This window comes from Arachis ipaensis, chromosome B8, assembly GCF_059453495.1.
Source record: "Arachis ipaensis isolate K30076 ecotype BB chromosome B8, ASM5945349v1, whole genome shotgun sequence".
Taxonomy (NCBI): domain Eukaryota; kingdom Viridiplantae; phylum Streptophyta; class Magnoliopsida; order Fabales; family Fabaceae; genus Arachis; species Arachis ipaensis.
In genome coordinates, this window is record NC_142443.1 from 23,700,109 (window position 1) to 23,712,779 (window position 12,671).

At 33.0% G+C, this 12,671-nt stretch overlaps 4 protein-coding genes across 4 annotated transcripts; all 4 read right to left on the bottom strand.

Annotated features, from left to right (window-relative positions):
• Nucleotides 1-227: 227 nt before the first annotated feature.
• On the bottom strand, nucleotides 228-1,342 carry LOC107610712 (uncharacterized). The gene is made up of 2 exons (XM_016312720.1): nucleotides 935-1,342; nucleotides 228-878 (listed from the first exon to the last, which is right to left on the bottom strand). Exons 1-2 carry the CDS (start codon nucleotides 1,340-1,342, stop codon nucleotides 228-230), a joined length of 1,059 nt encoding a protein of 352 aa, XP_016168206.1.
• A 20-nt stretch (nucleotides 1,343-1,362) lies between these two features.
• On the bottom strand, nucleotides 1,363-2,830 carry LOC148547455 (uncharacterized). The gene is made up of 2 exons (XM_088495446.1): nucleotides 1,999-2,830; nucleotides 1,363-1,886 (listed from the first exon to the last, which is right to left on the bottom strand). The coding sequence occupies exons 1-2, from the start codon at nucleotides 2,828-2,830 to the stop codon at nucleotides 1,363-1,365; spliced, it is 1,356 nt and encodes a 451-aa protein (XP_088351572.1).
• On the bottom strand, nucleotides 2,830-6,864 carry LOC148547456 (uncharacterized). The gene is made up of 8 exons (XM_088495447.1): nucleotides 6,834-6,864; nucleotides 5,160-5,261; nucleotides 4,417-4,859; nucleotides 4,290-4,339; nucleotides 4,109-4,183; nucleotides 3,466-4,033; nucleotides 3,310-3,367; nucleotides 2,830-3,215 (listed from the first exon to the last, which is right to left on the bottom strand). The coding sequence occupies exons 1-8, from the start codon at nucleotides 6,862-6,864 to the stop codon at nucleotides 2,830-2,832; spliced, it is 1,713 nt and encodes a 570-aa protein (XP_088351573.1).
• Nucleotides 6,865-7,835: 971 nt separating this feature from the next.
• On the bottom strand, nucleotides 7,836-10,289 carry LOC148547457 (replication protein A 70 kDa DNA-binding subunit C-like). Its single transcript, XM_088495448.1, has 12 exons — nucleotides 10,103-10,289; nucleotides 9,921-10,017; nucleotides 9,701-9,822; nucleotides 9,527-9,611; nucleotides 9,300-9,432; nucleotides 9,010-9,164; nucleotides 8,765-8,894; nucleotides 8,603-8,673; nucleotides 8,469-8,550; nucleotides 8,298-8,342; nucleotides 8,038-8,184; nucleotides 7,836-7,931 (listed from the first exon to the last, which is right to left on the bottom strand). Exons 1-12 carry the CDS (start codon nucleotides 10,287-10,289, stop codon nucleotides 7,836-7,838), a joined length of 1,350 nt encoding a protein of 449 aa, XP_088351574.1.
• Nucleotides 10,290-12,671: the final 2,382 nt, after the last annotated feature.

Below are 12,671 nucleotides of genomic sequence, written 5' to 3' on the forward strand. Positions count from 1 at the left end.
TATTCTATATTTATAAAGCGTATGAATACTCTTCTTTTATAACATCCTTTAATTTTCATTTAATAGAATCTAATGATTCATAAAAAATGGTGCATCTAGTGCACACAAAATGGTTGAGACGATTCTAGACATACCCCAAAGAAGATGTCCCTCTCTAAAGAAAACATAGACCAAAATAAAAATATAAATTACACAGATAAGATTGAAAAATATAACAAAAAATTACATTATATCTTATCAAAAACTTCCTTAAATACAACGTTTTCAGTCCTGGTAGGATCAACTAATCCTTCATCATAAAGTAAAATCTTAAGACCATTTCTATTCCTAACTCGGGAAAGAGCTACATAAAGTTGACCGTGACAAAACACAAAACGACGCAAGAACAAACCGACTGTTGATAATGTCTTACCCTGGCTTTTGTTGATTGTCATCGCAAACGACAAAGAAACTGGAAATTGACGGCGTTGGAATTTAAACGGTATAACCGTATCACTGGGAATCAAATTCATTCTGGTGATAAAAACTTTATCCCCAACATTGCTACCAGAAACAATATCCGCACCGATCACATTTGTCCCTAGATCTCGCATAACAAGTCGAGTCCCATTACACAAACCCCCAGCTGGATCAATATTCCTCAACAAAATAATAGGCACGCCTATTTTCAACTTCAACGAATGATTAGGTAGACCAGAACACCTAATCTGATTCAAGAATTCAACATTTATCCAATCAACATCAACATCAAAATAGGCATCACTACCACATATCGAATCAGCACTGAGATAATTTTTCTCCTCACCGGGCAAAATGTCAACTATATAATTGTTTATCTCTTCAACATTCTCGACAGTCGGAGCCAATATTGCCCTATCCTGGAAAAAGCTTAAACATGAAAATTATGAACCAAATTCGGATAGATTGTATTTACAATATCTTCCACTGGATTTTCCAAAATAGGAATGATTAAATCAGAAGGAATATCAACAAAAAGTTTATCATTGACCAGAGTTCCACATCGACCTTCACCAATTTGAAGTATCCAATCTGAAAACGACCTTAACTCCTGAGCAGTTGATTGTTCCAATCCACTTGCTAACCTCATATTTTTTGTCAGTTGCAAAACTTCGCAGTATTTCCAGAGGACAGAAGAATTTATGGAAGCCATCACAATCTCAGCACGAGAACCTTTTGGAATAACTGGCAAGACCTGCCTGAAATCACCACCAAGAACGACCACCTTCCCACTAAAAGGTAAATCTTTATTCCTATCAGAGACCGAAACCATTATATCACGCAACGTCCTATCGAGCGCTTCAAATGCTAATTTGTTAGTCATCGGTGCCTCATCCCAAATAATCAAATGGCCAATTGGAATACCTCAGATTTTGGACTATCTTTCTTAATCCGACAAACAGTGTCTTCAGTCAGCTCAACAGGAATATTGAACATAGAATGCACCGTCTTACCACCAGGTAACAACAGAGAAGAAATACCACTAGAAGCAACGTTTATAACAATCTTTTTCTCATATCGCAATCTAGCTGACAAAACTCTGTATAAAAAAGTTTTTCCAGTACCACCAAACCCGTACACAAAAAAGAATCTGTGCCTCTTATTCGAAACACAATCAATAATTTTATTGTAGACCACCCTTTTTTCTTCATTTAACTTTAAGATATTTGCATCGTGCTCATGAGTCAAAGAAACAATATCATACTCCAACTCACGCAACAACATCAAATTGCTAAATTGAGAGACTAAAGAGTTATTAGGAACCGGCATGCCAGCATAATTTCTCAATGATTTTCCATTACTCTGCAATAGTTTCTCAATCTCCAACAAACAAAAAGTTTGCAACTCGTCCTGACTCATCGTTAGATCTATGTTTAACGATAATTAATAAATATTAGCACCATAATATCATCTCTATACTGTGTGCGTGCGTGTGTGCTTGCTGTCATATAATAAATTCATCATGAACAAAATTCTTACCGGGATATTGCAGCTCATGTCTTCTGCGATAAAGAATATCATCAAACAAATAAGCCCAAGTTTGTTCCCAAACTGACAGAGGTCTTCCCATGGAACCAGATAGCAACAACATCACAAAAAGCCTCCTTAGCTGTGCAGCTGACGCTAACTCAACGACTTCCTTAATAGCAGAAACATACTCCTTATCATCTATCAAGAATTCCATGGCGAAACATGCCTCTTGAAATGTATCATAAGTAACACCATTCACGGTTCTTATACTTCGAAAACTGGTACAACCTCTCTGCACATTCAAAAGCATCCGCATGTAGAAAAGTTCACCAGATGAGGGATGAGCGAAACTCAATCTTCCAATTGAGAATCCCTTCTGTCTTGGCTTCCACTCCTTGCTATTCAAACAATAGACAAATTTTCCTGGATATTCAACATATGTTAAAGACCGCCCCTCCGGGAACTGCCTGTTGGCCATCATCCAACTCGTAAACATTGTCAGCAAATCTTTGTTGCACAAATAAACATGAGTAGTGATATCAACATCATCAAATACAACATGTTGCTGGTTCGGCAAGTGAAAAGTTAACCTATGTATCGACGGCCATCTATGATGAATATCATAAGCAAAAATTCTCCACATGGATTCAGACGGTGATAAATAACGATAATTGTAATACTGTTTGATCTCATCAACCACCTGAGAAGATTCACCAACATCATATGTTTCTCTAATAGTTGCAGTCACCCGATCTGGACCCTTATTGACATACTTAAAAAGATACTTAATGACGTTTGACTTGTTACAGAACTCAAGATTTATGTGAGCTTGATATTTCATTAACAGCAGTGGATTATAGGGCAAACAAATCTGTTATCAATATCAACATCGTTGATTTTCACTGTCACACCCATATTACGACGTCTATATATTGGATAGCCATCTTCATCAAAGCTCGTTTGGTCAACGAATCTTTTCGGATGAAATTTTGAGCACTTACCATCTTTCATGCAAGGAGAACTCGGTCTAAGTTGACCGCAGGGACCATGGATCATGTACTTGGTGACGACATTATAAAGAGATGGAAATTTCTGGAGATTGGGTAGCTCGGCACAGATGAATTCATCAACAATTTCAACACTTTGTAAGTTGCTTTCCCTGTTAAGCCAAAGTAACATGTGTGCATGCGGTAGACCTCTTTTTTGGAACTCAATAGTATACATACCTAAAAAATACAAAAACATCCTAAAGAAGCCAGACAACTACATGTCCGAAGACGACAGACAGAAATTGAAATGCTAAGCGAGAAAAGAACATACCTGCATTAAGTGGACCAAAAAACACACCTTCCTTGAGATTGCTAAGCAGGCACTTCAACTTGGCATGAAAGACATGACAAGAGATATCAGGATGATCAGCGATGAGAATTCACTCTCGCTTTGTAAATCGCTAAAATTCAGGCCAATTTGGATTACACGTAATAGTGAGGAATAAATCTGGATAGCCAAAATGTTTACAAATTGCCATGGCATCTTGACAACGGTTAAACATATAACGTCTACCACCAGTGAATGAAGAAGGCAAAATGATTCGTGTCCCAATTGAAGGACTTCTCCTCTAATTGTACTTTGCTTCATTCTAATCTCATACAACCTCTGGGACTCAATCATGGTAAAACAATCAACAACAAATTGTTGAAATAACCGCCTACACTTGTGAATAATTCCATGTTCGTGCTCCCTAATCTGGAGACGAAAACATATGAATTCCCTAAGGAAAACCCTTGTTCTCCTTCTAGGAACATATCCAGGCTGTTCACCTCGATAACCAATGTTCAGCTGGTAACCATCCTCGCCATATGGAAACAACAGAGGATACTGTAAGGGCCAATACAGAGAATGAGTTTCATAAATACGTTGCAACCGACCACCAGTAGATCGAACAATAATGTCACGACCATGATCCGACGAATCAAAATCTCCAACAATCAAAGCAGCAACTTCATCGCAAGAGGGAGCACTGTAAATTCTTCGATCAACCTTCCTTTACAAATACAACTTCAAAGAGAAAATCTCAAATGGATGACAATGATAGAATTCTCTGACTCTTCAAAATGACTGTGCTATAACATTATGAGTATCGATCATTTGCAACAATTCAGTTATCAATTCTTTATCTATCTCATATATTTGCCTAAAACAAATATACATTAACCACAAAAATATATTTAAAAACCACACAGAATACAATTGTAATATATTTTGATATATCATTATTAGCAAAAAATGACTAATAATACATTATAACTGGAACAAAACACAGTATAACTATCAAATCACAGCTATAAACCTACTTTCCAATACAAATAACACTAAAACATCAGGAAAATACAATAAAAAGACTAAAAAACAAAATTTCAAACACACATATCCAAAGATTCGCTGCCTATGCATTATCTCATGCTGAGTGTCGTATATATATAACTGCGCAAATTTAGGCTTCTGACCAGCATCTGGGAGCAAACTTCCTATCCGATGATAATTTTGACCACTTATTATAAACTGCGGTGGACCCCTCCCATCATTCATTGAATCCAATACCTTACCGCCAAAAGACGTGAAGGCAAACATACTATTATAAGATCGAATATTTTTTTGGAGATACAAACTCTTGCTATCATTTCCGTTAATCAAATTATATAACAGATCTAGGGGCTTTCGGAGATAAGGTAACTGAATTTTTCCTTTTGAGCAACAAACAGTAAAAACAGGTCGATTAACTGTAGAGTCTCTTTCAACACGTTCTAATAACCAGAAACACGTGTCACAAATTGAACATTCATAGTTAGGATCACCAACATCAAGGCAACCTGGTAAAGATAAAGTCGAAAAAGATATGCACAACAATAAAAGAATTTCATCTCAATTATATGACATGAAATAGATTCAACATAAAATGAATAAACCATTAGCATACAGATATAATATAGACTAAATACTTGACTCCTTTAAATTTTGTCAGAAAAATATATCACAAAATACTATTTCTATTTTACACTGACTGAATAATATTTTATCAGAGAAGCACAATGGAATCTTTTAGCACTAAATAAATAAGAATTCTATTTTACTATTCTTGAATAATATATGATTTAAGAAAGAGAGCGTACCTTGTATCTCACTTTGCAAGAATAGATGATGATCAATAATAGAATCAACTTGACTGAATGAATTTATCGAAGGATCATATATTTCTGATTGGTCTATATCATCTATTTTGATTTAAAATAACACAAACTTATGTAAATATATATTCGACAACCAAATATAAAAAAAATTAATGATGAAATAAGAAATCAATTAATTATCTAATAATCAGCATGCAAACTGAACACTAAAAATGTAATAAACTATGAAAACCAATCAAAATTAAACATGGATTTATCAACTAACTAAATATAAATAAAGCTAAATGCACATTCAAGAACAGTTTGATTTTTATTAACATTAGAATAGATTTTGTTTCATTATTTTAATCACTCATACTAACTATCAAGGTTCAAATTAAATAATCTAAATTACTATTAGAATCATTTTGTATTTTTTTAGACGTTAATGACTCAATTGGTCCTTAGAATTTTGTAAAATTTTTAACCAAGTGCCTATATATTTTTTTTAACTTTAATTGAGTCATTGCACAATTTTTTTTTCTTAATTGGCTGCCAAGGCTTTTTTTTTTAAATTGAATCTATGCATCATATTCTTTGTTGTAAATATCTCCTTATACAATTGACCGAATCACTATCAAAAGAGGCATAATTGAAAAAACTAAAAAAAAAATTTTGACGAACAGAACTAAAAGAAAAAAATATTTATATAGAACTAATAGAAGATTTCCAAAAATTAGAGAAACGGACAGAATAATTAAACTTTTTTTTAATATACAACTATTGATTATGACATCAAATTAAGAAAGTTTTAACAAATACCCCTCGTCTATTATTTAGCTAGAAAAGTTAATTAATTAACTAATTACATGAAGCCAATCACATAACTAAAAAATTTTCATATTGTCCAAGACAAAAATAAACACTAATTAAACAATTTAATAACCTCTAGTACTTGTGTATTTTTGAAAAAATTATATAAATTAAACCTATCTACTGATCTAAATGATTCCATAAAGAATTTTATAATGGCATTAATTATTTCAACCACATGCGACAACTGGTCAGACTTACGCTAGCTAATCTAATTACCTTCAGTAACTGTGCGCTTTGAATCAATTATTAACTATTTTAATCACTTTCAGCCATGTAAAAACAACTAAACAATTTCACAATTATGTTAGCTAATTTAATAACAACTTATCACAATTTAGGATTATTATAATTATTTTAAATGATATTTAGAATTATTATATCATGTTTGATTTTACAAATATTAATTGAGTTGTCAAATTAAAAAGAGACCAAGTACAGAAGTCTGGTCATATGTTTAATTAGGAATTCTCTACGTTACTAATAGTTAAAGTAAACCTTTTAGGTGTAACAGCATAAAAAAACAATAATAAATCAATAAACCAATATGTTATTAGATATAAATCAAAAGAACTTAAAATATAATTTAACAAAAATAAAATTAGACAGGGATAAAATACTTAAAGATATTATTATACCTGACAAAATAAGATTTGAACTCTGATTAACATTCTGGGACACCTCAACTAAATTTTTTAAAAAATAAAAAAAAACAAAAACATTGAAAACATATAAAATAAACAGATAAATTATTAGAAACACAAAGATTAACTACAAAAATATAGGTAGAGCAATAAAAATTACCCATATAATCATTCAAAGAGAGAGCAGGCATCGAGGAATCGAGGACCTCTAAAACATTACAAAACGAAAATAAATTACAAAGACTCTCATAGATATCAAATCACTGAAAATTGGAGCATAAAACACTAAAAATATCACGAATGTCAATTCAGTACTGACCTCTTGCATTTCGATGGTGACTTTATGTTCGCTTTCTTTTCAAAGAATTTTGCCTATATTCTCTAGCACGAACAGAATTATGAGACATCTTTGTTACTCGTACTAAACAAAACAAGAGGTTGAAACATAAATTACAAGAACTACCCCTAATTCATTGCCAAAAAGACATCCACATTGTTAAGTTCCTATAAGCAACAAGTGAAAAAAAAGGGGGGGTGGCTGGGAGCAGAACTTGTGAAACACACCAACAAACACACCTTTGATAATGCAGAAAATGAAAAAAAAATAGAGTATTATAATCAACACCACTAACTAATTGACATGAAAAGATAAAGTTTTACAATAATAAACAAATACAAATAAGAACTGCTGCATTTCATTAAAATATTGATAGTGATATACACAATTACATATGGCTATTTCTCCTATGATAAGGAAGATTCCAACAACTGACTACATATCCTAGTATGTAACCTAAACAAGCTACAACATTGAAAATGTGTCCAATCCCTAGCAAAGTCACTATTACAAAAGAAGGAGTTGAGAATAGACCTAGTTGGCATATGACCTGAGCCAACACAAAAGGAAAATCCCTATATCTAACAATCTTATTTGTTGGACACAATCTAAAAAAGTCAAATCAAAATAGCATCCAGCCAGCATGATTACATTTCCATCTATTTGGAATCACAAGCCTTCCTAAATACTTATAGATATACTATATAAAACACCTACACCTAGACACAGCAGCTCAATTCCACACCTTAAATCAAACTCCATTAACCTTGACAATCTTGAACCCACGCCCGTCTGCATCAGCAGCCGCCTCTTCAAATTGGGGATTCAAATTCCTCTTGCCCTTCGAGGTGCAACATGATTTTCATGAATAAGCTTCTCTCCATATTGGGAAGGTACATCGAGAACGTGGGACAACACCTCCTATGACAAAGAAATTAACAAAAGCTATCAAACTCACTCAAGAATACAAAATTCATTTAGAAACAGCACACATAGGAAGGAGAAAAAAAATATTATATATCAGCACCTGAGTTTCTTTTTCTGGTGAGCTAAGTAATATATCCAGTACAGCAGAAAGATCATCACTAACAGTATCATTGCTGGGTGTTTTCTCGTCTTTTCCATCTTCACCATTAATTAAGGCAGTAAACTCAGTCCCTCTGGAAACAGTAGGCTGTTTTTCAGCCAGAAAATCTATAAGAACTGGGGATTTAGATAAAATCCCAGAACACTCACTAACATCTTTGTCACTTTTGATAAAAGTCTTTGATGACTCCTTCTTAATACCAATATACCCTTTTCCACAGGAACAGATTTGTGTAAATCAGGCTCCTATTCATATGCCATAAGAGTTTAAAAATAGATAAGACCATAACAAAAATTCACCATAGCACAATAAAAAAAAAGAAATGAATCATGAATTAACACGGTCTAAAAATAATTATATGTATATGTAACCTTTTTTGGAGTAGACTCATCATCAGCATCATAATCGGGAAGTTCAAACATGGCAATAATAGTGGGATCATCACATATTCTCCTAACTCGGAAAGTGCCATAAAATGTATCATGCGCGACACCTTTGTATCAACCTTGAGCAGTAACTTCTTTCCAATGAGCCCTTGGAATATGGGAGGATAAGTATCCCCACATATAAGCTATTTTGAAAGTAATACATAAGAAATACACAGTTTGAATAACAAATATCAGATCCCATAAAGTGAACAACACACAAAAGAAAACTAAGAACATACACTTGCATCTCTTTGAACCTCAGTAAACAAGTCAGCACATGATTTCTTAAGCAAATAAGATGCCTCACGATAAAAGAGAAGGAAAATACCCTCCCCACTATGATCTTCAAGTGTTATTTTAATTTTAAATCTGCAGAGAGAAAAAAAGGAACACAATGATTCGAAATAAATAATACCAAGAAACATTATTTTTATAAACAATCCACAAGACAAAATGAAAAGACATTTTGAACAAAATTTCTGACCTTGGAGTCACATTAGTTATGTGCTTCAAACAAAAATCACAGTAATATGCACCATTTTGAGGATAGATACCTTTTCCACACACACAAGCAGAATACCACCAACCTCCATCCTCAACAATACCTTGGATTGTACCAAAAATGATAAAAGAACCCTCCTATGAAGTGGGCATTTCAAAATTTGTTAACAATATGAATGAAAAAACAGATCTGAACATTTTTCTTTGATTTTCTTTTTCAGTTCATTTGTGTATAAAATATACATAAACACAACTAACTCAAAAGAAGAAAACCTCATTGTTATCTTGAAACTCTTCAATAGTGCATTTTCTAGTTAAACGCATGAAATCATCTTCCAAGGAGACAACTTTACCCTCATTTGCAATAAACAGTGGCTGAGTACCATTGACAACTTGCTCAATCATACTAAAAAAAATTAATGCAAATACTTGTACTTGTTACTCTAGATTGGTTGTAAATAAAGAATACAATAAAAATTAACAAAATAAACCATGCTAACCTCTGCCTGAATTCAACAACTTCAAGAAGATCAGGATTAAATAACATTTGAGTGGTATACATCACATTTTGAAGACCTACTTGACCTACATAGCAACAAAGAAAGAGTCTAGAAAAGTTTATTGGAGACAACACCTAGAGTAGCAATGAGATGTACAGAAAACAAACAATGTACCCCTAAAGAACTTGACTTTTGCAAGTTGAATGACTACTACAGGCTGCTCCACATAGCCAGAGGCAAGGAAATGATTTACTTGATTAACATAATCTCCAAACAATGCACATTGCACTGTAAGACTGAAACTCAAAACATGACAAAGAATGAAACAGAAAATAAGAAAAAAAGATGATTAAAAGATAAAGAGAAACCACAAGAAATGACTTAATCAACATACTCTTTTGAAATTAATTCCAGCACAATCATTTTCACAATTTTCCCCTCTTTTGCATATTCTTTCTTTTCTCCCACTGAAGTTAAAAGACCAATGACATCTATTCCAAATAAACACAACCTATTAAATATTCAAAGGATTTATTAAAAAACTTGAATAACAAAATAGCAAGAAGATATACACACCAACTAAAAAATCATAATCTTGGGTAATGTTCAGCAGCTCAGAAAAAGGAAACATGTTGAAACAAGTCTTAGGGATAACATCTTCATCAACAGCTACAACAGTGGTTCGGTGAAAGAAAACCAATTTGAATTCATGAGAAGTTGTTCTATAACTACCATGATTTGACACAACAGCAAAGTATGCCATTCTATAAACTTGACCTTCAACTATATGATCTCTAAACCTATTAAGGAGTGATTTCTTAGCTGTAGCTTGAATTTTTCCACACTGAAAATCCAACAAAAGAACAAAATCAGATTAGTGAAACACATAATTTAAAGTTGAAAACTTAAAAAATAACAACTAACACCATATTTAAAAGAGAAGCTAATAGGGGCTAACATGCTCATCAAGGAGAATTATCTCCATTGAGTTAGGAACTTCATAGTTACCAAAAGAGGGTACAACCCAAAGTCTTAGAATCCTAACTTTCAGCCTCAAGCCTCTCTAGGAGGATGCATCTTAGAAATCATATCAAATGGAGGAGGCATTGCAGTAAAAAGAAAGGAGATAAATAGAGTTGATGAAATAGATCAAAATGTAAATAGAAAAATTCTGAAATAGATAGAGCTTAGGAGGAAATAGAACACAGCAGAATGTTTGTGCATTGATTGTGGTTCACCAACCATCCTTTTATAGAAAAAATCTAGGACACAAGCTCACCTTTTTTAATTCAAATTGAGGATGGAAACGGAGGGAAAACAAAATCTCAGTCCATATGCATCTCCATTCAATGGCATAGAGACAACTAATCATAGGAGCAAAACCTAAACCAACACAAAAACAGGAAAAACAAGTGAAACTTTCAGGAAATCAAGAAATAGGGACCAAAAATTGAGATATCACACCATACCTACTATAGTGCACCTACATGTCATTAGACCATAGGGAAGGCAGTCATCAACTACCCCAAACAATGATTCTACTCATGGCAATGAGAGTTGATAAATGTGTTAGGTAGGGATACATTCGAAACAGCAGATGAATGGGAAAAAAAGTATAGACAAACATCAATAAAAATCTGTCAATCACATCAACATTCATGAAATGGATGAGATTGAAACCTCATACCTTGATAATGATTCCCAAATTTCCAATGAAGAATATATAGCACAACCTTATTATGTGTGGAGAACACATTTTCATGGGAAGACCAGCTGCTGGATAGATTTTTCTTTGGATAAAGAGATGTGCTAGTTAGACAAACAATACCATGAAGTCATTTTACTGGCACAAGGCCATTCTTTTCTCAATGAACCTCTTAAGTTCAGGGCAAAGAGCTGTATGTCCATCCAACAGCTGAAATATAAAATAATTTTTCCACAAACAACAAAAAAATGTAATGCAATTCAGTTGAACTTAAAAAATAAATAAATGACCAACAGGCTATATATTAATTTTTGTCAATCACATCATCACAAATAGAATAGATTAGGTACAAAATCCATTCCTTGATAATAATTCACACAACCCACATGCAACCAGCAATTCACTTTAGGTAAACTTAATGGATTTGTTGAACATACCTTAAAAAAAAACAAATATTCATCAATGGGATTATTGGATCAGAACTGAAATCAGAATGCAAGACTTGAACAGGAGTGAATGAAATTGGGAATGAAAAACTTGAATGGGAGTGGCACAATCATATTCCTTTATCAAAGAAGGAAACAAATTCATGACAATCAGCTCTACTTCTTTGCAAGAGGTGAAATATACAGCAATTTTTGCATAACCAATAAAGGATTGAAATGCAACTAAGTTGACTAACAAAAGGTTTCATCAAAATTCAAATAAATCACCAAGAAGCTATCAATCAATTCCTATCAATCACATCACCACTCATCAAATAGATTAGATAGAAGAGAATTCCCTAGTAACACAAACAGTGGAGTGATGCCATTTTATTGTGAGAAAGCCACTTCCTTTCTGAATGACATCTTAAATTCAGGACAAAGACCCCATGTCTTTTCAAGAGCTAAAATATAAAATAATTTTTACATAAATAATACAAAAAATGAGAATGCAATTGAGTTGAATAACCAAATCTTTCATTTAATGACCAAGAAGCTATGAATCAATTCCTATCAATCACATCACCACTGACCAAATAGATTAGATAGAAAGCCCATACCTTGATAGGGATTCCCATATTTTCAGTGAAGAATGTATGGCAGAACATCATTATTTATGGAGAAGACATCTTCAAGGAAAGATAACCTACTCCACGTATCTCTCTTTGTAGGAGGGAATTCATAGTTAGACAAAAAATTCTTTTATATAAACAATAAAAAATACATAAGGAAATTGACCTGAAATCAAAATATAAATAAACAACCAGGAAGCTATACATCAATTTCTGTGAATCACATCACTACTGATAGAACATATAAGGTACAAAACCCATTCCCTCATAATGATTCACACAACCCACATGCAACCACCAATTCACTTTATATAAACTTAATGGATTTGTTGAATATACACAAAATAAAAAAATAAAAATAGATTCATGAAATGTTAATATTG